General features: G+C 37.4%; 1 protein-coding gene across 8 annotated transcripts in view; it reads right to left on the bottom strand.

Moving 5' to 3' along the window:
• Positions 1 to 23,069, bottom strand: part of CDK19 (cyclin dependent kinase 19) — a 191,823-nt gene extending 168,754 nt beyond the window's left edge. For 2 of the 8 annotated variants that reach the window (XM_019443090.2, XM_019443091.2), the window contains exons 1-2: positions 22,755 to 23,069; positions 21,706 to 21,800 (exon numbers count right to left, since the gene is read on the bottom strand). In XM_019443090.2, the coding sequence (XP_019298635.1) occupies positions 21,706 to 21,800; positions 22,755 to 22,875 (216 nt within the window). In that variant the 5' untranslated portion in view covers positions 22,876 to 23,069. Of the gene's footprint in view, positions 1 to 21,705; positions 21,801 to 22,452; positions 22,526 to 22,754 lie in introns of those variants that run through there. The other 6 variants (XM_019443092.2, XM_019443093.2, XM_019443097.2 and 3 more) reach the window with 5 other exon arrangements.
• Positions 23,070 to 23,438: the final 369 nt, after the last annotated feature.

Here is a 23,438-nt window from a genome sequence, read left to right as displayed (position 1 = left end):
CTTTCCAAGCGCACATGGAACATTCTCCAGAATAGATCACATATTAGGCCACAAAACAAGTCTCAACAAACTTTGAAAAATCAAAGTCATGCCATGCATCTTTCCTGACCACAATGTAATGAAACCAGTAATCAACCAGAAAAAAAAATCTGGAAAGACTACAAATACATGGAGGTTAAATAACATGGTACTAAGCAATGAGTGGGTCAACGAAGAAATCAAAGAAATCAAAAAGTACATGGAAACAAATAAAAATGAAAACACAACAGCCTAAAATCTTTGGGATACAGCAAAAATGGTTCCAAGAGGAAAGTTCACAGCAATACAGACCTACTTCAAGAAGCATGAAAACTCAAATAAACAAGGTAACCTTCACTTAAAGGACCTAGAAAAATAAAAACAAACAAAACCCAAATCTAGCAAAAGGAAGGAAATAATAAACATGAAACCAGAAATTAATGATATAGATACTAGGTGTGGTTGGCTGGCTTAGTCAGCACAGCATGCAACTCTTGATCTCAGGGTTGTGAGTTCAAGCTCCGTGTTGGGTGTGGAGCCTATTAAAAAAAAAAAAAAAAAAAAAAAAAAAAAGATAGAAACTAAAAAAACACAGTAGAACAGAAACCAGGAGCTGGTTCTTTGAAAACATCAACAAAATTGATAAACCTCCAAAAGAGAGGTTTTTCAAATAAATAAAAAAAAAAGAGAGGATCCACATAAATAAAATCACTAATGAAAGGGAGAAATAACAATCAATACCACAGAAATACAAACAATTATAACAGAGTATTATAAAAACCTATATACCAACCAACTGACAACTCAGAAGAAATGGAAAAGTTCCTAGAAATATGGAACCTACCAAAACTAAAGCAGAGAAGAAATAGAAAACTTGAACAGACCAAGTACTAGCAATGAAATTGAATCAGTAATCAAAAAACTCCCAAAACACAAAAGTCCAGGACCAGATGGCTTCAAAGACAAATTCTACCAAACACTGAAAAAGGAGTTAATATCTATTCTTCTCAAACTATTCCAAAAAATATCAAAGGAAGGAAAATGCCCAAATTTATTCTTTGATTCCAGTATCACCTTGATACCAAGACCAGATAAAAACACCACGCAAAAAAAGTGAACTAAAGGCCCATATCTCTCATGAACATAGATGCAAAAATTCTCAATAAAATACTAGCAAACTGAATCCAACAATACATTTTTAAAAATCACACAACACAAACAAGTGAGATTCCCAGGATGCAAGGGTAGTGCAATAGTCACAAAACAATCAATATCACATCAATTAAAAAAAAAAAGGATAGGGATACCTGGGTGGCTCAGTCAGCTAAGCGACCAACTCTTGATTTTGACTCAGGTCAGGATCTCACAGTTCATGACATTGAGCCCCACATCAGGTTCTGCACTGGCATCTTGGAGCCTGCTTGGGATTCTCTCTCTCCCTCTCTCTCTGCCCCTCCTCTGCTCACTTTCTCTCTCAAAATTAACTTAAAAAAATGTTTTTAATAAAAGAAAGGATAAAAACCATATGATCATTTCAATAGATGCAGAAAAAAGTATTTGACAAAGCACAACATCCATTCATGATAAAAACCTTCTGCAGGGAGGTCCAGAGGGAATATACCTCAACATAATAAAGAACAGATAAGAAAAACCCACAGCTAAAATCATATTCAAATGGTGAAAAACTAAGAGCTTTTCCCATAAGATCAGGAACAAGACAAGGATGTCCATTTTCAGTGCTTTTATTCAGCATACTACTGGAAGTCCTAGCCACGGCCATCATACAGCAAAAGAAATAAGTTATCCAAATTGGTAAGGAAGAAATAAAACTCTATTTGCAGATGACATAATACTATATAGAGAAAACCCTAAAGATTCCATCAAAAAACTTCTAGAACTGTTAAGTGAATTCAATAAAGTCATAGAATACAAAATCAATGTACAGAAATCTAGTGCATTCCTATACACTAATAATGAAGCAGCAGAAAGCGAAATTAAGAAAACAATCGTATTTACAACTGCACAAAAACAATAAAATGCCTAGGAATAAACTTAACCAAAGACGTGTGAAAGACCTGTACTCTAAAAACTATAAAATACTGAAGAAAGAAATTCAAGAAGACACAAAGAAATGAAAAGATATTCCATGCTCATGAGTTGGAAGAACAAATATTTTCTTTTTTTTTTTTAAAGTTTTTATTTATTTTTGCAACAGAGAGAGACAGAACATGGGCAGGGGAGGGCCAGAGAGAGAGGGAGACACAGAATCGGAAGCAGGCTCCAGGCTCTGAGCTGTCAGCACAGAGCCCGATGCGGGGCTCGAACCCACAGGCTGTGAGATCATGACCCGAGCCGAAGTCAGACGCTCAACCGACAGGCCACCCAGGCGCCCCAAGAACAAATATTTTCAAAAGGTCTATACTACCCAAAGTAATCTACATATTTAATGCAATCCCTATCAAAATACCAACAGCATTTTTCACAGAACAAACAATTGTAAAATTTGTATGGAATGACAAAAGACCTCAAAGAGACAAATCAATCTTAAAAAAAAAAAAAAGAAACCAGAGGGGTCACAATTCCAGAATTCAAGTTATGTTACAAAGCTGCAGCAATTAAAATAGTAGGGTATTGGCATAAAATCAGACACACTGATCAGTAGAACAGAACAGAAAACCCAGAAATAAACCCACAATTATACGGTCAACTAATCTTCAACAAAGGAGAAACAAATAGAGAATGGGAAAAAGTCTCTTCAACAAATGGTTTTGGGGAAACTTGACAGCAACATGGAAAAGAATGAAACTGAGCCACTTTCTTTCACCATACACAAAAATAAAATGGATTAATAAAAACCTAAATGTAAGACCTGAAACCATTAAAATCCTAGAAAAGAGCACAGACAGTAATCTCTCTGACATAAGCCACAGCAACATTTTTCTAGCTGTGTCTCCTGAGGCAAGAGAAATAAAAGCAAAAATAAACTGTGGGGACTATATCAAAATAAAAATGTTCTACATGGTGAAGGAAAAAAATCAACAAAACTAAAAGACAACCTACTGAATGAGAGAAGATACTTGCAAAAAACGTATCCGATAAAGGGTTAGTATCCAAAATATATAAAGAACTGATACAACTCAATACCCGCCCCTAAAAAAATAATCCGATTAAAAAATGGACACAGGGGCGCCTGGGTGGCGCAGTCGGTTAAGCGTCCGACTTCAGCCAGGTCACGATCTCGCGGTCCATGAGTTCGAGCCCCGCGTCAGGCTCTGGGCTGATGGCTCAGAGCCTGGAGCCTGGAGCCTGTTTCCGGTTCTGTGTCTCCCTCTCTCTCTGACCCTCCCCCGTTCATGCTCTGTCTCTCTCTGTCCCAAAAATAAATAAAATAAAAAAAATAAAAAAAAAAAGTTGAAAAAATGGACACAAAACATGAACAGACATTTCTACAAAGAAGACATACAGATGGCCCACAGACACATGAAAAGATGCTCAACATCACTTATCATCAGGGAAATGTATATCAAGGCTACAATGAGAAGGGTGCCTGGGTGGCTCAGTCGGTTAAGCATCTGACTCTTGATTTCAGCTCAGGTAATGACCTCACAGTTGTGAGACTGAGCCCCAAGTCAGGCTCTGTGCTGGGCATGGAGTCTGCTTAAGATCATCTCTGCTCCTCTCTCTCCCTGCCCTTCCCCCTCCTCAAAAAAATTAAATAAATAAAATAAAAAACTACAATGAGGTAACACCTCACACCTGTCAGAATGGCTAAAACAACAACAACATAAGTAACAAGTGTTGGTGAGGACAAGGAGAAAAAGGAACCTTCCTGCAGTGTTGCTGGGAACATAAACTAGTGGGGCTACTGTGGAAAACAGTATGAGCTTCCTCAAAAAATTAAAAATAGATCTACCATACAATCCAGTGATCACACTACTGGGTATTTACCCAAAAAAAAAATAATAATAATAATAACATGCACCGGTTTGTTTATTGCAGCATTACTGACAATAGCCAAACAATGGAAGCAACCCAAGTGTCCATAAATAGATAAATGGAAAAGATGAGGTACACAGATACAACGGAATATTATTCAGCCATAAAAAAGAATAAAATCTTGCCATTTGCAAAAACATGGATCAAGCTAAAGTCAGTAAGAGAAAGACAAATACCATATGATCTCACTCATATTTGGAACTTAAGAAACAAACCAAATAAGCAAAGAAAAACAAAAAAGAGAGACAAAGAAACAGACCTTTTTAAGTTCTTATTTTAATTCTGATTAGTTAACATACAGTGTTGTATTAGTTTTAAGCGTACAATATAGTGATTCAATAATTCCATATATCACCCAGTGCTCATCACAGGACAAGTGTGTTGCCTAATCCCCATCACCTACTGAAACAGGCTCTTAACTACAAAGACACTTACCAGAAGGGAGGTGGGTGGGAGGATAGGGAAAATAGGAGATAGAGACTAAAGAGTACATTAATCATGGTGAAAAAAAATAAAATTTATAAAATAAAATAAAAATGATTTAACAAAAGAAAAAAGAACATTCAAAACTACTAAGGATGAGATGAGAGAGGCACATATGTACTGCCCATGGTGGTGAATAAAACTGTATGTGAAAAGCAATTAGGAAATATATATTAAGAGCCTGAAAACAATACATTTTGACACAGTAAATTTCTTTATAAGACTACTGTAAGAAACAATCAGATATATGGACCAAAATATACATACAAAAACATCTATCAGTGTTGTTTGTATTATCAAAATACTGGAGGGGCACCTGGGTGGCTCAGTTGGTTAAGCATCTGACTTCACCTCAGGTCATGATTTCATGGTTCATGGGTTCAAGCCCCGAGTCAGGTTCTGTTCTGACAGCTCAGAGCCTGGAGCCTGCTTCGGATTCTGTGTTTCCCTCTCTCTATGCCCCTCCCCCAATCTCTCTCTATCTCTCTCTCAAAAATAAATAAAACATTTAAAAAAAATTTTTTTAAATACTGGAAAGAAGTTAAATGTTCACTAATTAGAAAGGGTTAACTAAAGCATTACATATCCACATGATAAAAGAATATAGACATCCATTAAAAATCAAGTTTTTTGGGGCGCCTGGGTGGCTCAGTCGGTTAAGCAGCCGACTTCGGCTCAGGTCACGATCTCGCAGTCCGTGAGTTCGAGCCCCGCGTCGGGCTCTGTGCTGACAGCTCAGAGCCCGGAGCCTGTTTCAGATTCTGTGTCTCCCTCTCTCTGACCCTCCCCCATTCATGCTCTGTCTCTGTCTCAAAAATAAATAAACGTTAAAAAAAATTTTTTTTTAAAAATCAAGTTTTTGAAAGAAATTTAATACGGATAAAAATTCTTCATATCTTAAGTAAGAGGATCCCAAACTTATACCCAGTGATCTTAGTATCTTAATAATTTGTTTATGACACCTCTAGGTCAAAAGAGACACCTAATAATTCCAGTTTGGAGGTTCCTCAAAAAGGTAAAAGTAGAACAGTAAAATCTAGCAATTCCACTTCTTGGCATATAGCCAAAGGAAATGAATTGCCATCTCAAAAAGATATCTACGCCCCCATCTTCACTGTAGCATTATTTACAATGGCCAAGACATGGAAACAACCTAAGTTCCACTGGTAGATAAATGGATAAAGAAAATGTGGTATATGAGTACAATGGGATATTATTCAGCCATAAAAATAAGAAAGAATCCTGCCATTTGTGACAACACAAATGGACTTTGAGGGTATTATGTCAAATGAAATAAGGCAGAGAAAAAGAATCTCACACTTGTACTGTAAAACCTTGGGTTGTGAGTAACTTGTTCTGCAAGTGTCCTGCAAGATGCACAAACATTTCTAGTAAGTTTTAACTTGATAAACAAGCAATGTCTTGCAATATGAGTAGTACGTGATGCCAAAAGTCACATGATCACAACTGAGCCAATGGTTCTTGAGATTTGCTTTGATAAACGAGTGCTTTGGATTATAAGCGTGTTCCCAGAACGAAATATGCTCACAAACCAAGGTTATACTGTATGTGGAATTTTAAAAAACTAAAATGAAGAGAACAAATTGATGATTGGGGGAAGAAGCAGAGCACTGAAAAGAAGGTTAAAAGTAGTCAAAAGACTCAAATTTATAAGATGAATAAGCTAGGGGTGCCTGGCTGGCTCAGTCGGAAGAACACGCAACTCTTGATCTTGGGGTAGTGAGTTCAAGCCCCACACTGGGTATAGAGGTTACTTAAACAAGTAAAACTTTAAAAACTTATTTTAAATAAATAAGTAAGTTCTAAGGATGTAATGTACATCATGATGACTATACTTAACAATACTGTATTGTATATTTGAAAGCTGCTAAGAGTAAATCTTAGAAGTTCTCATTACAAGATAAAAAAATGTGTAACTATGAATGGATGATAACTAAACTTATTATGATAATCATTTCACAATATATACATATCAAATCATTATGCATTATGCTATATATGTTAAATTAATACAATGTTATATGTCGGTTATATCTCAATAAAACTGGGAGTGGAGGGAGAGAAACCCACAGTAAGATAACTACTTTATACTCACTAGAATGCCTATAATAAAAAAATAAAATAAATTTAAAAAAAAAACAACAGAAAATAGCAAGTGTTGGTGAGGTTTTGGTGAAAACAGAACCCGTATATACTGTAGATGGGAATATAAAATGGCACAGTCACTGTGGAAAACATTGGCAGCTCCTCAAAATGTTAAACAGAATTACCATATGACCAAGCAGTTACACTCCAAGAGAACTGAAACCATGTTAAAACAAAAACTTGTCCACAAATGTTCACAGCAGCACTACTCACAATAGCCAAAAAGTGGAAACAACCCAAATTTCTGAGTGGATGAATATAAACAAAATGTGGTATATCCATACAATGGTACATTATTCAGACATAAAAAGTCATAGAGTACTGATATACACCACAACATGGATGAACCTTGAAAACATTGTGCTAAGTGAAAGCCAGCCAGCCACAAAAAAGCCATGGACTGTATGATTCCATTTACATGAAATATCCACCACAGGCAAATTCATAGCAAAAAGCAAACAGTGGTTGCCAAGATCCAGGGGAGGGGAAATTGGAGAATGACTGCTTAACAGATATGGGTTTCCTTTTGGTGTAATGAAAATGTTCTGGAACTAAAGTTTCTCAACAAGGAACTAAGTGGTGGTAGTGGTTGCACAATGCTCTGAATATACTAAAACTCACTGAATTGTACAACTTTAAAAGTATGAACTTTATGTTTCGTCTATTTTACCTCTAATAAAAAATAATTACACATACTTAACCGGTAGAAAACACCAGGAGAGAAGTGGAAGGAATTGGAGGAAGGTGGTCAAAAGGTACAGACTTCCAGTTATAAAATAAATAAGCACAGGGACAACACCATGACTATAGCTAACACTCTTGTGTATGATATACAAGAAAGTTAAAATAGTTCCTAAAAGCTCTCATCACAAGGAGAAATTTCTATTGTACCTTTATGAGATGATATAGTTAAATACACCTGTTGTGGTAAATCATTTCACAATACATATAAATCAAACCATTATGCTATACACCTTACCATTATGCTATATACCTTATTTTTTTTTAAGTTTTGTTTATTTAAGTAATCTCTGTACCCAATGTGGGACTCAAACTCACAACCCCAAGATCAAGAGTCACATGCTCTCCCAACTGAGCCAGCCAGGCACCCTATGCTATACACCATAAACTTCTACAGTAATATGTGTAAATTATTTCTCAATAGAACTGAAAAAAAAAAAAAACAGCAGGAAATAAATATTCCAAAATATTATCAATGCTCATCTCTGAGTGGTCTTATTATGAGTGATTTATGTTTTCTTCTTTATGTTTCTATAATTCCTAACCTTTCTTGCATGAACACATATTGGATTTTTTGTTAACACATTGATTTTTATAAGATAATAAAAGCTTTTTTTTTTTAAGATATTTGCCATTTTTATGCCTAGCTGGCTCAGTCAGTAGAGAATGCAACTCTTCATCTCGGGTTCATGAGTTCAAACCCTCTTTGGGTATAGAGTTTACTCTAAAAAGAAATAAGTATTTATTAAAAAACAAAAAATAGGGAGCACCTGGCTGGCTCAGGTCAGTGGAACTTGCGACTCTTGATCTCGGGGTCATGAGTTCAAACCCCACTTTGGGCATGAAGCCTACTTAAAAAGAATAAATAAATTTTTAAAAAATTAAAAATAAAAACAAATTTTACGGTATTTGCCTTTTCGCCATAAGTTATATATACTCTACAGTTTAAATGTTTTACCATTTTAATAAGTAATATAAATATATTAAAATAATATGTATAGGATTTTTCAAATAATACACGAGTATATACTTTTTTCAAAAAGTCTTCCTGTCAACCCAAATTTCCTTCCTGTAGACAATCACTATTAGCAATTTGTTGTGAATACTTCCAGTCTCAGTTTTTGCAGTCTGAGATGACATCTCAGTTATCCTTGTATCCTCGCATCTATGGCACAATACTTGGCTCACGGAAAGGAATCAAATGATAAATAGTAAACAATGGAATAATGAAAATAGCCAGAAAAATGAAGACAGATGAAAAGAGATAATAGGTGGACAGAAGATAGACAGATGGATAGATGGATGAAAATTTGAATAGAGATAGGTTGATGAATATGTGAACAGATGAATGTTGAGAATTTACTATTAAAGTAACAGTAAAACCAACATAATTTCTCTATATATGAAAACAGAAAAACATTTCCATTATCTTGGTCTAGCACTCAGATTATAAGAAAAATATTAAGAAGGAAAAACTGAAAACAGCACATGGTACACACACAAAAAATAACTTAAACACTAGAAACAAGCTAAATATTAATAGGGAATTTATTTACTTTATTAAACCAATGCCCTATTGAACTTAGGCAGTTAGGCTTACACTGAATAAAAGAATAGCAACCCCCAATAAAGACCAAATTGGCAATCTAGAAGATTCAATAAAGGAAATCTTCCAGAATGTAAGGAGAAAAAAGAGTTGCAACTTTTGCAAATGAATTTAAGAGATATGGAAGACAGAGCCTAAAAGGTCAACATTTGTTAATATGTATATTTGAGGAAGAGAACAAGAGAGGCAACAGAGGAAGAAGGAAAAATAAATAAATAACAGGTAATAAAAGTTGCCCTAAACCAAAGACAAAAGAGAAAGCTCAATAAAGATTCCTAAGAAACCGGCAGGATTGGAAAAGGGGAGTGAAAGAGTAGGGGATCAGTTAGGAAGAGGCCAACTGGACTAAATACCACTTTTTACCTGTGAAGTTCAAATTATATGAATGGGTTATCTATTCAAACAATAAATACTTTGTTAAAGATGCAGAAAACCTAGCCACATAAATCAGAAAAAAAAAAAGACCTACATTTTTGTTTTTGTTTTTTTTTTTAATATTTATTCATTTTTGAGAGACAGAGACAGAGCATGAGCGGGGGAGGAGCAGAAAGAGAAGGTGACACAAAATTCAAAACAGGCTGTCAGCACAAAGCCCAAAGCGGGACTCGAACTCACTGACCACGAGATCATGACCTGAGCTGAAGTCGGACACTTAACCGACTGAGCCACCCAGGCACCCAACCTATATTTTCTAGGTAGACTTTAGTGAAATTTTAGAATGCATAAAGTAAAAAATCCTGAGATTGCAGACAAGCTTCCAAAAAAAAAAAATTCCCATAAGGAACAAGAAATAAATGAAGCAATAGTTTCGGGTTCTGAGACAAAAATTATTATTTTTTAAACGTTTATTTACTTATTTTGAGAGAGAGAGAGAGAGAAAGTGGAGGGGGGGGGGGAAATGGGCAAAGACAGAGGGAGGCATGGAATCCCAAGCAGGCTCCACACCATCAGCACAGAGCCTGATGTGGGGTTCAAACTCATAAACTATGAGATCATGACATAAGCTGAAATCAAGTCATGTGATTAACCAACTGAGCCACCCAGGGACCCCTCAAAAATTATTCTTAAAACTATAAATTCAGCCAACCTATTAATCAAGTATGAAGTCAAAACACATTATCAGACACACAAGAACTCTGAATATGCACACAAATCCAAATGAAAAAGCAACTCAAAAAGATGTCTCATCCTCAACAAGATATTAGCCAATCAGATCCAACAATACATTAAAAAATTATTCACCACGGCCAAGTGGGATTTATACCTGGGATGCAGGGCTGGTTCAATATCCACAAAACAATTTATGTCATTCATCACATCAATAAAAGAAAGGACAAGAACCATATGATCCTCTCAATAGATGCAGAGAAAGGATTTGCCAAAATACAGCATCCTTTCTTGATAAAATCCCTCAAGAAAGCAGGGATAGAAGGAGCATATCTCAAGATCATAAAAACCATATATGAATGACCCAACACTAATATCATCTTCAATGGGGAAAAACTGACAGCTTTCCCCCTAAGGTCAGGAACAAGACAGGGATGTCCACTCTCGCCACTGTTATTCAACATAGTATTGGAAGTGTTAGCCTCTGCAATCAGACAACACAAAGAAATAAAAAGCATCCATATCGGTCAGGAGGAGGTCAAACTTTCACTCTTTGTAAATGACATGATACTCTATATGGAAAACCCAAAAGAATCCACCAAAAAACTGCTAGAGCTGATTCATGAATTCAGCAAAGTTGCAGGATATAAAATCAATGCACAGAAATCGGTTGCATTCCTATACAACAACAATGAAGCAACAGAGAGAGAAATCAAGGAATCGATCCCATTTACAGTTGCACAAAAAGCCATAAAATACCTAGGAATAAATCTAACCAAAGAGGTGGAAAATCTATACACTGAAAACTATAGAAAGCTTATGAAAGAAATTGAAGAAGACAAAAAAAGATGGAAAAAGATTCCATGCTCCTGGATAGGAAGAACAAATACTGTTAAAATGTTGATACTACCCAAAGCAATCTACATATTCAATGCAATCACTATCAAAGTAACACCAGCATTCTTCACAGAGCTAAAACAAATAATCCTAAAATTTGTACGGAACCAGAAAAGACCCCAAATAGCCAAAGCAATCTTGAAAAAGAAAACCAAAGCAGGAGGCATCACAATCCCAGACTTCAAGCTATACTACAAAGCTGTAATCATCGAGACAGTATGGTACTGACACAAGAACAGACACTCAGATCAATGGAACAGAATAGAGAACCCAGAAATGGACCCACAAACGTATGGCCAGCTAATCTTTGACAAAGCAGGAAAGAATATCCAATGGAATGAAGACAGTCTCTTCAGCAAGTGGTGCTGGGAAAACTGGACAGTGACATGCAGAAAAATGAACCTGGACCACTTTCTTACACCATACACAAAAATAAACTCAAAATGGATGAAAGAACCTAAATGTAAGACAGGAAACCATCAAAATCCTCGAGGAGAAAGCAGGCAAAAACCTCTTTGATCTTGGCCACAGCAACTTCTTACTCAACACATCTCCGGAGGCAAGGGAAACAAAAGCAAAAATGAACTACTGGGACCTCATCAAAATAAAAAGCTTCTGCACAGTGAAGGAAACAATCAGCAAAACTAAAAGGCAACCAACAGAATGGGAGAAGATATTTGCAAATGACATATCAGATGAAGGGTTAGTATCCAAAATCTATAAAGGGCTTCTCAAACTCAACACCCAAAAAACAAATAATCCAGTGAAGAAATGGGCAAAAGACATGAACAGACACTTCTCCAAGGAAGACATCCAGATGGCCAACCGACACATGAAAAAATGCTCCACATCACTCATCATCAGGGAAATACAACTCAACACCACAATGAGATACCACTCACACCTGTCAGAATGGCTAACATTAACAACTCAGGCAACAACAGATGTTGGCGAGGATGCGGAGAAAGAGGATCTCTTTTGCATTGTTGGTGGGAATACAAGCTGGTGCAGTCACTCTGGAAAACAGGATGGAGGTTTCTCAAAAACTAAAAATAGAACTATCCTATGACCCAGCAATTGCACTACTAGGCATTTATCCACAGGATACAGGTGTGCTGTTTTGAAGGGACACATGCACTCCCATGTTTATAGCAGCACTATCAACAATAGCCAAAGTATGGAAAGAGCCCAAATGTCCATCGATGGATGAATGGATACAGAAGATGTGGTATATATATATATACAATTGAGTATTACTTGGCAATCAAAAAGAATGAAATCTTGCCATTTGCAACTACGTGGATGGAACCGGAGGGTATTATGCTAAGTGAAATTAGTCAGAGAAAGACAAAAATCATATGACTTCACTCATATGAGGACTTTAAGAGACAAAACAGATGAACATAAGGGAAGGGAAACAAAAATAATATAAAAACAGGGAGGGGGACAAAACAGAAGAGACACATAAATATTGAGAACAAACTAAGGGTTGCTGAAGGAGTTGTGGGAGGGGGAATGGGCTAAATGGGTAAGGGGCATTAAGGAATCTACTCCTGAAATCATTGTTTCACTATATGCTAACTAATTTGGATATAAATTTTAAAAAATAAAAAATGAAATTAAAAAAAAAAAAGATGTCCTCAATTGAACAAAAAAAAAAAAAAAAAATCCAAGAAAAAGCACCTAAGAGATATCAAGAAACACTATTAGCTAAGTATGATCCAGATACTTGAAGGGCAAAAGAACTTAAGAAGACCCATTAGGCCTTAACACCTGGAAGACCAGCAGCAGTTATTTAATGCACAAGATTACATTTCCTTCTCCCTGGGTCTCAATATACTAATTCACCCCGCAACAAATACTTTCACAATCATAATATTTTAAGGCTATTAAATGGTTTTCAGTGTTCGCTTTTTAGAATCAACTCATAGACAAAAAGCAGGATGCTATAAATGTCTACTTTAAAAATTAGGAGATAGAGAAAAAAGAGTAAGAGAAATATATCACTTTTCTTAATATCCCTATCAGGAAGACAAATAGTATCTAAACTGATAAATCAAGAAAAAGAAATCTGGGCACCTGGCTGGCTCAGTCCGTAGAGCATGAGACTCTTGATCTTGGGGTCATGAGTTCAAGCCCCATGTTGGCTGTAGAAATTACTTAAAAAAAATTTTTTTTAAATAAAAACAGGTTTAAAGCCTCTATAAGAAGGGTGTGTTTCTCCTTTAGAAAGACTTATTATATCAGAAATTAAAGATACTGGGGCGCCCGGGTGGCTCAGTCGGTTAAGCGTCCGACTTCAGCTCAGGTCACGATCTCGTGGTCCGTGAGTTCGAGCCCCTTGTCGGGCTCTGGGCTGATGGCTCAGAGCCTGGAGCCTGCTTCCGAGTCTGTGTCTCCCTCTCTCTCTGCCCCTCCCCCGTTCATGCTCTGTCTCTCTCTGTCTCAAAAATAAAACGTTAAAAAAAAAAAAAAAAGAAATTAAAGATATTTTAGAAGGACACCAATTATTTTTTTAAAAAGAATAAAAGAAAAAAAAAGAAAGAAAAAGAAATTTAATGTAATAGCTGGCTAGCTCAGCTGGTAGAGCATGTGACTCTTCATGTCAGGGTCGTGAGTTTAAGCCCCAGGTTGTTGGGTGTAGAGATTACTTTAAAAAAAGAAAAAAATGTTAAAAAAAAAAAAAAAAGAATAAAAAATTTTTTAAAGAAAGAAAGAAAAAGAAATTTAATGGAGTGCCTGGCTAGCTCAGTCAGTGGAGCATGTGACTCTTGATCTCAGTCCTGTGATCAAGCCCCACGTTCAGCAAGGAGCCTAATCAAAATTAAAAAAAATAAAAAAGATTTAAGCTTATGATTTAAAGTTATAAAAGTATTTGCCACAAAAAATGTAAAATAACAAAGGTAATAAATTTGAATGTTGAGATGGGAAATTGCTCAGCTTTTCTAATGGAAAATCAACAAAAAATGCCTAAAGTTGATAAATCAGAACATAGAATTATATGCATATTATTTTTTACATGCATATTACTTAAAGTTATACTAGTAAGCACCAGCAAAACTTAAAACAGAAACAGTCAACACTGGCTATCTTTGAAAAATGATGGAAGCTTGGGAGTGGACAATAAGAAGAAGACTTTTACTTTTAATTTTATATATAGTTTAACTGTTAGAGTCTTTTAAATCACGTACAACTATTATCTGATAAATTTTAATAGCATAAAAATAAAAATATTTCCACTTTGACACAAATATATAGATCAAAAGATTGCTGAGAAATCAGTGAACAGAACTCTGGTTTTATAAGTTACATAAGTTCAAATTACATACAATTTCTTCAGAAAAAAAGGAAGCTCACATTTTTTTAAATTTGCACCTAAATCCAAAACAACTGGATTCACTCAGTGTCTAAGTCACTCTTAAAATGCAAGTATAATAATTACATTACAAAAGGGAAAGAGAAAAAGGAAACTAACTTTTGTAAAGAGCAACACACTTTGTGCCCCAGATCACAATCCTAAGGAGAAGAACTTTCCCACAGAAAGATGCAACTAGCCCACCCATAAGGCAAAAGTTTTACCTTACTTTTCCAGCAACCATGAACTCACCTTTCTGTCCAAATGTATATATCTACAAATATCTGCAAAATAGTTTGCCATGACACGGTTTTGGTCTGTGGTCACAATAAAAACAAAATTAAATCCATTTCTTAATCACGTTCCACTTGGTAACTGAGATCATCAGCAACAAAATCTCACAGAAATAATATTTTTAGATAGAAAACACACAACAGGTTTAAAGCCTCTATGAGGAGGATGTGTTTCTCCTTTAGAAAGACTTATTATATTAGAAATTAAAGATATTTTATAAGGACACCAATTATTTAAGGACTTTACAGGTTTTTACTTCTCTTTGATCACTCACTCACTTTTGGATAAGAATTCACACCCTCAATAAAAAAACTACTGCCGCACACTTGTATCCTGAATTACATCCTGTCTTCTCTCTTGAGACTCTCTTTTATCCTGCACAATGCATGCTCAAAAGGGTTATTACAGGAAGTGTTGAACTATCAGCTATTTATAAATGGACAAGAATCTTCAAATAGCTTTGTCGGCTACCTCTTCATGGTTCTAGCCCTTAAAAACTACCTGCTTTTTAAAGAAATAATCATGTTAATAATTCAAAATATTAAAATGCTCTCTTTAAAAAAATATATATCTTGTTCCTTTGTTTTGGAATCCAAAAGCAGCACTAACATACAGTCCCAACGTCACAAGAGAACGAACAGGCTGATCTTTATATACACATTAACCAAGCAGTCTTACTCTCATCGTTTACCACCAAGAAAATTTCGAATTGTACTATATTGCCTTCAAGTCTTCTATACTGATGTCTAAACCTCATTACACTAGTTAAGCATTTTGCAAACCAAGCACACAGTTTAACATCACATATTAATTTTTTACCCAGCATATTCAGTCCAAACATATAGTATACAAAAGTAAAATTCCTTAATTCATCAATACTGACATCCCTATCAAAAAAACCTTTCCATAGATCTACTTTTTGCCTACATAAAACTCAGAGGCAAGCCTTTCTCGTGCTGCTAAAACGGTAACTTGTATTTCCTATGGAAACTAATGATTTAGAACTCATTTTTATGTATGAATAATTATTTTTAAAGCCTTTAAGAAATAAGACTTCCTTATTCTCAGCCCCATTGTTTTCAATCTTTAGTGATTTATATCTCATATATCACCATATTAGCAAATCATTGCAAGCCAATACTTCCAAAGGTAAATAGCTTACAGGAGTTTAAATTAGCTACACTAATACACACAAAAACTGTACCTACTAGGTACAGTTCACTACAGTGTTAGTACTAGCAAAAGACTAGTAACAGCCTAAATGTCCATCAAGAGGGATAGTTAAGTAAATTATGTAAGTCAATACAGTGGAATTAAATTTACTTATAGTTAAGTAAATTATGTAAGTCAATACAAGTGAAACTATTATTAAGAGGAACCAGGCATCTCTGCATATCAATTATGTAATGATCTTCAAATTACATTTAAGGTGAAAAAAATATAGAGAAATGTACAGTAAACTATTTACCATTAAATACACACACCCCAAGAAAATCTCTAAAAAGGAAAACTGAGAATGGCCATCTTTAGAAAGGGAAAAGGGTGGTTGGGAAAGGGAAGGCTTACTACCACATTGTATATCTTCTTATGCACATGCACTTACTACTCACTGAACAACATTCTTTTTTTTTTAACAAAAATACTTTTTTCAAAAAGTGATCAAATATCCTTGATTCCATTCACAAATTGACAGTTTATGGATTCGAGTATCGGTTTGCATTATCAAACTGTTTCAGCCTCAAAATTCTGCCTATAACTGAAAAGACATGAGCTTTGTGCGGGTTTTGGCAGAAAAGAGAAAAAAAAAGAAAAGACGTGGGCTATCCTATTTCATTTGTCCACACCGTCAATTACACATTTTTATTAAAAGGTCTCTTCAGGGGCACCTAGCTGGTTACGTAGGTGGAGCATGCAACTCTCAATCTCAGGGTGCTGAGTTCCAGCCCCACATTGGGTGTAGAGATTAAACAAATTTAAAAAAATTAAAATGTCACTTCATGGATTTGAAAATTATAAATGTGTTGCTAAGCTACTTGTCCCCAAGACTAAACCTTCCGAGTCCAACATCACAGCTACTAGCCAGTGTCTCAGTCACAGTAACCACATTCCTTGAGCCACATATGGCTAGTGGCTACCATACTTTACAGCATAGACGCATGTTCATCATTGCACGAAGATCTATTGGACGTCACTGTTCTAGACTAAGCAGGGCAAACTACAGCCTGCCCGCCAAAGCGAGCTCACCACTTGGTTTTATAAATAAAATTCTATTGAAACACATTCTAATTTGTGTTCATTTACACATTTGTCTGTGGATACTTTGACACTACAACAGCAGATTTAAGTAATTACAACATATACTGTATGGCCTCCAAGGCCTAAAATATTTAGTATCTGCCTCTTTGTAAAGAAAGTTTGTCGACCACTGCTCTAAACAATCAAATTTTATTGAAAATGTTTCTTTTCCTGGGCTTCAAAAAGTTCTTGTAATACATAAATGAAGAACCAATTAAACATAAACCAATGTTTATTTGATTTACTAAGTGCTAAAGATACTAAATTTATTAACATAAACCCGTAAGATCAATAAATTTCGTAAAATATGTTCGAATGCCTACATTTTTTTTAATGTTTATTTACTTTTGAGAGACAGTGCAAGAGCAAGGGAGGAGCACAGAGAGAGAGAGAGAGAGAGAATTCCAAGCAAGCTCTGAGCTGCCAGCGCAGAGCCCAACATGAGGCTCCAACTCACAAACTGTGAGATCATAACCTGAGCCAAAGTCGGATGCCTGACCCACTGAGCCATACAGGTGCCCCAATGCCCACAATTTCTAAGCATCTCTATAAAATAGATAGTGAAAGCAAAGAACACAAGATTTCTATAATAATTTTACAAGAGCTGGCCTAAAAGGGAAAAATGCTTAACTCAAAACAAAAAAATTACATACGTTCCTTATCAATCTACTAAAAGAAATGTATCAACTGTCTTAAAAAGCAGCACATAATTTCTTAGAAAAAAAATTATACTAGATCTAATTAGTGCTATAAAATTATTTATGGTAACCACTTATGTAACATCACTGCATTGCAGGCTTTCAAAACAATTACTGAAAGGGCACCTGGGTGGCTCAGTCGGTTAAGCATTTGACTTTGGATCAGGTCATGATCTCACAGTTCATGAGTTCAAGCCTTGTGTCAGGCTCTGGGCTGACAGCTTGGAGTCTACAGCCTGCTTCAGAATCTGTGACTGCCTCTCTCTCTGCCCCTCCCCCACTCGTGCTCTGTCTCTGTCAAATAATAAATGTTAAATTTTTTTTAAAAAAACAAAACAATTACTGAAAACATCAGGGCAGTATTACCAATGTGGGACCTTTTTTTTTTTTTTTAATTAAAATTTCTGAGTGTCCATTATATGCCAAACTCTGTACAAGACTCTGGAAATAAATGATGACCCATTTGTAGCTAATAGTTTATGGGGCAGATTAATATTACTTATAGTGATATTATACACCTAAGAACAAAGAGAGGCACAAGCACAACTAATAAAGTGAATAAAGGAAGGCTTCTAGAAGAAAAGCTATCTGAATAGGGTATTGAAGTATGAGCAGGAGTTGGCCAAGTTTATGGGAGTGAGGAGAAAAGGGAGGGAGGAATGGCAGAGCAATACCACTTTACTTTGAATGTAAAAAAAAAAAAAAAAAAAAAGACATGAAAAAGACTTAGTAAGTGCTAAAAAATGCTACAGAAACATGGCTTGCACACTCTGGAAAACATGGCTTGCACCAACTCCGGGAGTTGGTGGCAAGTATAAAGGCTATAAAGACGAGAAAAACTTTAGGATCCTAATGCAAATAGCTTTATATGCCAAAGTAAGGAATTAAAATTGGATATGATGGTTTGAAAGACAGAGAATGTAGTTTTCCAAGATGTTTCATGATTGATTTTATTTGCAGAAAAATGACCCTGAGCAACTTGGATGTTGGACTACCACAAGGAAAGACTAGCCTAACAGCAGAGACCAATTCAGCTACTATGCAAAAATGGTGGGTTTTTTTTTTGAAAGATGGAGGCCAAAAGTAATGAAAATGAGGATGAAGAGAAACCTGATGAAGAAAAGCAACTACACATGGTAGAATCTATAGGCTGGCACTCCTTTTTTTTTTTTTTAATATCCATGCAATATTTTCCCTTTTCCACATTTGTTGGTATAGATATATCCTTTGCATGGAAAAGGCTTATACAATAAGTTTGTCAAAACTGGAGGTTTAACATGGCCTTTTTGGGTTTTCCCCGTATAGTATTAAGAAGTAGGACACATTAGAAAATGCAACAACTCAGTCAGGAGAGCTGGATTCCTACTATCTTGTAACTTCTGTGAGGCTTGTCTTTGCTGTGAGACTATGGGCATGATAACCTCTAAAAGCTCTGGTTTTCTCATTTGTAAAGAAGTGAGACTAAATGATCTAAAACTCTTTGTACATTCCACCCCCCACACACAAAAAAATGCAAATACAATCGTCTATTCTAACTACAAACCAAATATGAAAAATCCATCAAAGCCAGGCAGATAGGTCCATACCTATTATTTACCTGTATGTATCCATATGTACCTACACATTTGTGAAGGATTTTATGACATACATTAAGATGTATAATCACCAATTACTCATCTAAAACTTTATACACTAAGATGTATAGTCACAAACTACTCATCTGAAACCCTAAGGCAAAACTGAAACTGTTAAGATGTCAGCCATTTCACTTTCAATTATGAAGTATCTTTTAAAGACATCTCAAAAAGGAGTAATCTTTTATTGGAGTGGTTCAAAAGACTAAATGAATGTCTGCAAAATTGAATAGTAGTATTGTTTGGTGTAACAGTTTTCAGACATATTATCCTATGGAATCATGTTTGTTTGACTCTCTTATTGACAAAAGAACCTTTTAAAATATTCCTTTATCAATCAAAGCAAAGTTTTTCAAATTTGAGGAATATGGTCTTGAGATTTGTAACCATAAACTGTTATATATCCTTTTTTACAAATTTTAAAAGGAAAACTATTACAAATTATTGTTCATACTAAAAAGTCTAGAAATATTCTGAACTTGTTTCTCAGGAATAACATTAAGCCTGATTTATTTAAAAAGGATGGTTGGGGGGCGCCTGGGTGGCGCAGTCGGTTAAGCGTCCGACTTCAGCCAGGTCACGATCTCACGGTCCGTGAGTTCGAGCCCCGCGTCAGGCTCTGGGCTGATGGCTCGGAGCCTGGAGCCTGTTTCCGATTCTGTGTCTCCCTCTCTCTCTGCCCCTCCCCTGTTCATGCTCTGTCTCTCTCTGTCCCAAAAATAAATAAAAAAAACGTTGAAAAAAAAAAAAAAAAAATTAAAAAAAAAAAAAAAAAAATAAAAAGGATGGTTGGGTCAAAAGATTCTCTTCCTTCAAAACAAAAAGAACAAATGACATTTTTATTAAAGGTGAAAAACCCAAATGTAATCTTTCATTTCCACTGTCACAAATTTACATAGTATAATTAACACAGCCCAAGTTAAAGTCATTATTTTAATGGAAATATCACTCTAAGATTTTTTTAAAAGGTAGTACTAAACTATAAACAGAGGCTTTTCTTTTGTAAGTTACATTACTTCTTCCAGTGTTTCTTCAAAAGACCCAAATGATTTTGGTTATATACTACATTATATACATCAGAATAACTTCTCTTAAATGTACGCACGTGATTTCTTTCTTGCTCCCTAAAGTAGCATTATACATTTTTTTCTGAATTAACCAAAATAAATTCCGGAAAGAGCTAAACTATAACTAACCATGATCAGAGTGTAAAATCTTTACTATGCAAATCTGCATCACAATTTAGAACCATCACTAAAAACTTTAAAAATTTTTTGTTCTTTAAAATCATTGCTACCAACCCACAAGAGATGTGCTATTAACATAAAGCCTCAAATCTCAACTAGACCCCTAGTCCAAGGAAACCTACCTTTATAATGATTTTTCTTAGAATATAGTGATATCAACTAATGCTTTCAGATCCTAAAAATTTCTTTAAAAAGCATATTTTGAAGATACACAGACTGATCTTACTCTATTAAAGAAACTTTATTAATTCTAATCAAACAAATTTCACTCAAGAAAGTGCAGTCGAATCAAAAACTTTATTAGAGGGGAAAATATTCAAAAAGAACAATTAGAAGCAGGAATTAAATTATGTTTTTTGTTTTATCCCATGCTATCAAAATACAATTCAGAAGCAGATTTTTCTTAAAAGTTGCCTACTAAAAGGAAGTTATTTTAACAACAAAAAAAAAGAAAATACATTTAAAAAATTTCAAATCAAGTACATTATAAAGTTAGCATGAGGAGTATGAAAAACACCACATATAATTTGTTTTGTAATGCCAATGTCCAAATAGGAAAACTAGATGTGCTTTCCCCAAATAGATCTGATAATATTCCCACAGAAACACCAGTATAACAAGTAAATATTCCAAACACAAAATACAAGTTAATTTTAAGTACCTGACATTCCAAGATACTCATTCAAGGACACCTGGCAATTAACTAAAAGAATTATGAGAGAAGTTTACAACTGACTACTATGGAGCCCTTTCAGTTATAATACCAAAACTACTTGCAGTAACAATCCTTTACACGTGTTTAGTACCTTGTGATTTTCACCATACTTTATGATAAAACAATTTGTAAAGTTGTGTTTTCGTTCTCTATGAAATTAGCACACACACCTTAACAACTTTCGTCCTCGAGTTCATAAATCAACTATATCAATTACAACAGAGTGCGCAGAACGTTAGGCAGCATTTCAAATCTTACTAATGTCATTGTGACTGATATTCACTTTATTCAGAAATGTTCCGCTAGGATGCTAAAAACTCTCTTTCTCATACTTTTTGACCATCTTTGAAATCTAGGCGGGACAGGTAGATAGATGTTCCTGGGCTCCCTTACTCTGGGGGAGGAGAATTCCTCCCAGGAAGGGCGGTGAGCAGGTGATTGGTTTAAACCTACCCTTCGCCGGCAGCTGGTTCCACCTGTCCTAGAGCCCGTCTGCCCTACAGGACGAAGGATAGGCGTTCTCAATACAGAATCCAGCTCGCCATCTCCTAAGAGAACAATCAATAAAGGCTTCCTAAGAGGTTACTAAGGTTCTCCCTCAAATCCCAGGTAAACAAAGATTCAGGCCCAGATCTCTGTCACTCTGCATTCCGTTCCGGATAATCTAGGTGCTGGATAAACCCCAGCACGCAGTCATTTAGCCAGGGGATGGAGTGGAAAGCATAAGAATATCCAACGGGGGGGGGGGGGGGGGGGGGGGGATACGAGTTACCAAAAAACTAGGCGAACTCTGAAGTTCTGCGGGCAAAACGCGGTTAGTCTCCGAGGAGGTCCTACATTCGAGTTAAAGTGCGGAATTCAGAATGTGAAAAAGCGAAATCAGGGGCGAATGAGCAGGGATCCAGAAGTCGCCGGGTATAGACAGGGACGCGGGACTACGCTGAGAAGCCAATGGGCTGGCTGGCCCCAAGGGCAGAGATGCGCGGAGGGTCAGACCCTAGAGTCTGGCTAAGACCCCAGCCCAGCGCTCGGCCGCCCGACCAGCTCCTCCGCTAGGTTTCAAACCGCCGCCCCCGGGAGGCGCTTAGCCGATTGGAAGTTCCACAACGACCGTCACCAGCCCAGGGCCGGAGCGGCAACTCGGCAAAGCTCTCCCAGCCCTCGGCGTCTCCCCAAGAGACCAGACCCCACAAACTCCACCTCCAGCCGAGGTCCCAACTCGAGTCCCGCCGCCAGCTCCATGCACGCGGAAGGCGCCCTCCGGAACCGGACCGACGCCCCCCGACTAGGCTGCTGCCGCTGGAGTTCGAGGGGCGCGACGGGGCCGCGCGGGGAGGGCAGTCAGAACCCGCGTCCCTCAGTCCGCGCTGGGACGCGGCCCCGCGACCACCTCCGCCTCGCCCTTCGGGAACGGCCCGACCCGGCTCCAACCCACCCATCCCGCGCGGTCGCGGGCAGGGCGAGGACCCGAGCGAGCCTACTCCCCCCGCCCCTGCTCTTACCCATCTTTCCGCCTCGCCTTGTAGACGTGCCCGTAGGTGCCGCGTCCCACTTTGCACCCTTCGTACTCAAACAAATCCTCCACCCGCTCCCGCTCCGCCGCCAGCTTCGCCTTGAAATCATAATCCATTGTCTGCTTTCCCCATAGAGGCACCGGGACGCGGGGGCCGCCGCCGCTCAGTCCCTCCTCCTCCTCCTCCCCCCGCGACCGCCGCTCCACTTCTCCAACAGCCGCCTCTCGGGCGCGCGCGCGCCGCCCGCCGCCCCGCGGTCCGCCTTCAGCAAGGGACTCCTCGGCGGCCGCGGCAGCCACCTACTCCACCTCCTCCTCCTCCTCCTCCTCCTCCTCCTCCGCGGCGGCGGCGGCGGCGGCGGCTCCCGCAGGCAGCCCCAGTCCCGCCTCCCCCCTTCATTTCCTTGTTTTGGAACCTGGTGGGCCGCGCCGCGGCTTCCTCGAGCTCATTAACCAACCATCCCGCCCACCTCGAGGCCGCGGGAGCTGCGGGGAAATGTAGTTCCGGAGGCTACAGGAGCAGTTCAGTTTTGCCAGCAAAAGAAATACAGCACCCAGGATGCTTTGGGCCGCTACAGCCCCGCCTCCACAAGGCATGCACGCCTGCGCACTGGGGCTGCCCCTCCCCCTCAGGTAGCTCCGGACTGCCAGTTCCTGTGAAGGTAGAAAGCTC

The sequence above is a fragment of the Panthera pardus genome, unplaced genomic scaffold (genome assembly GCF_024362965.1).
Source record: "Panthera pardus isolate Hobbes unplaced genomic scaffold, ASM2436296v1 HiC_scaffold_17, whole genome shotgun sequence".
NCBI lineage: Eukaryota > Metazoa > Chordata > Mammalia > Carnivora > Felidae > Panthera > Panthera pardus.
The sequence above is the reverse complement of the archived record's forward strand: the minus strand, read 5'-3'. Positions and strand labels throughout refer to the sequence as shown.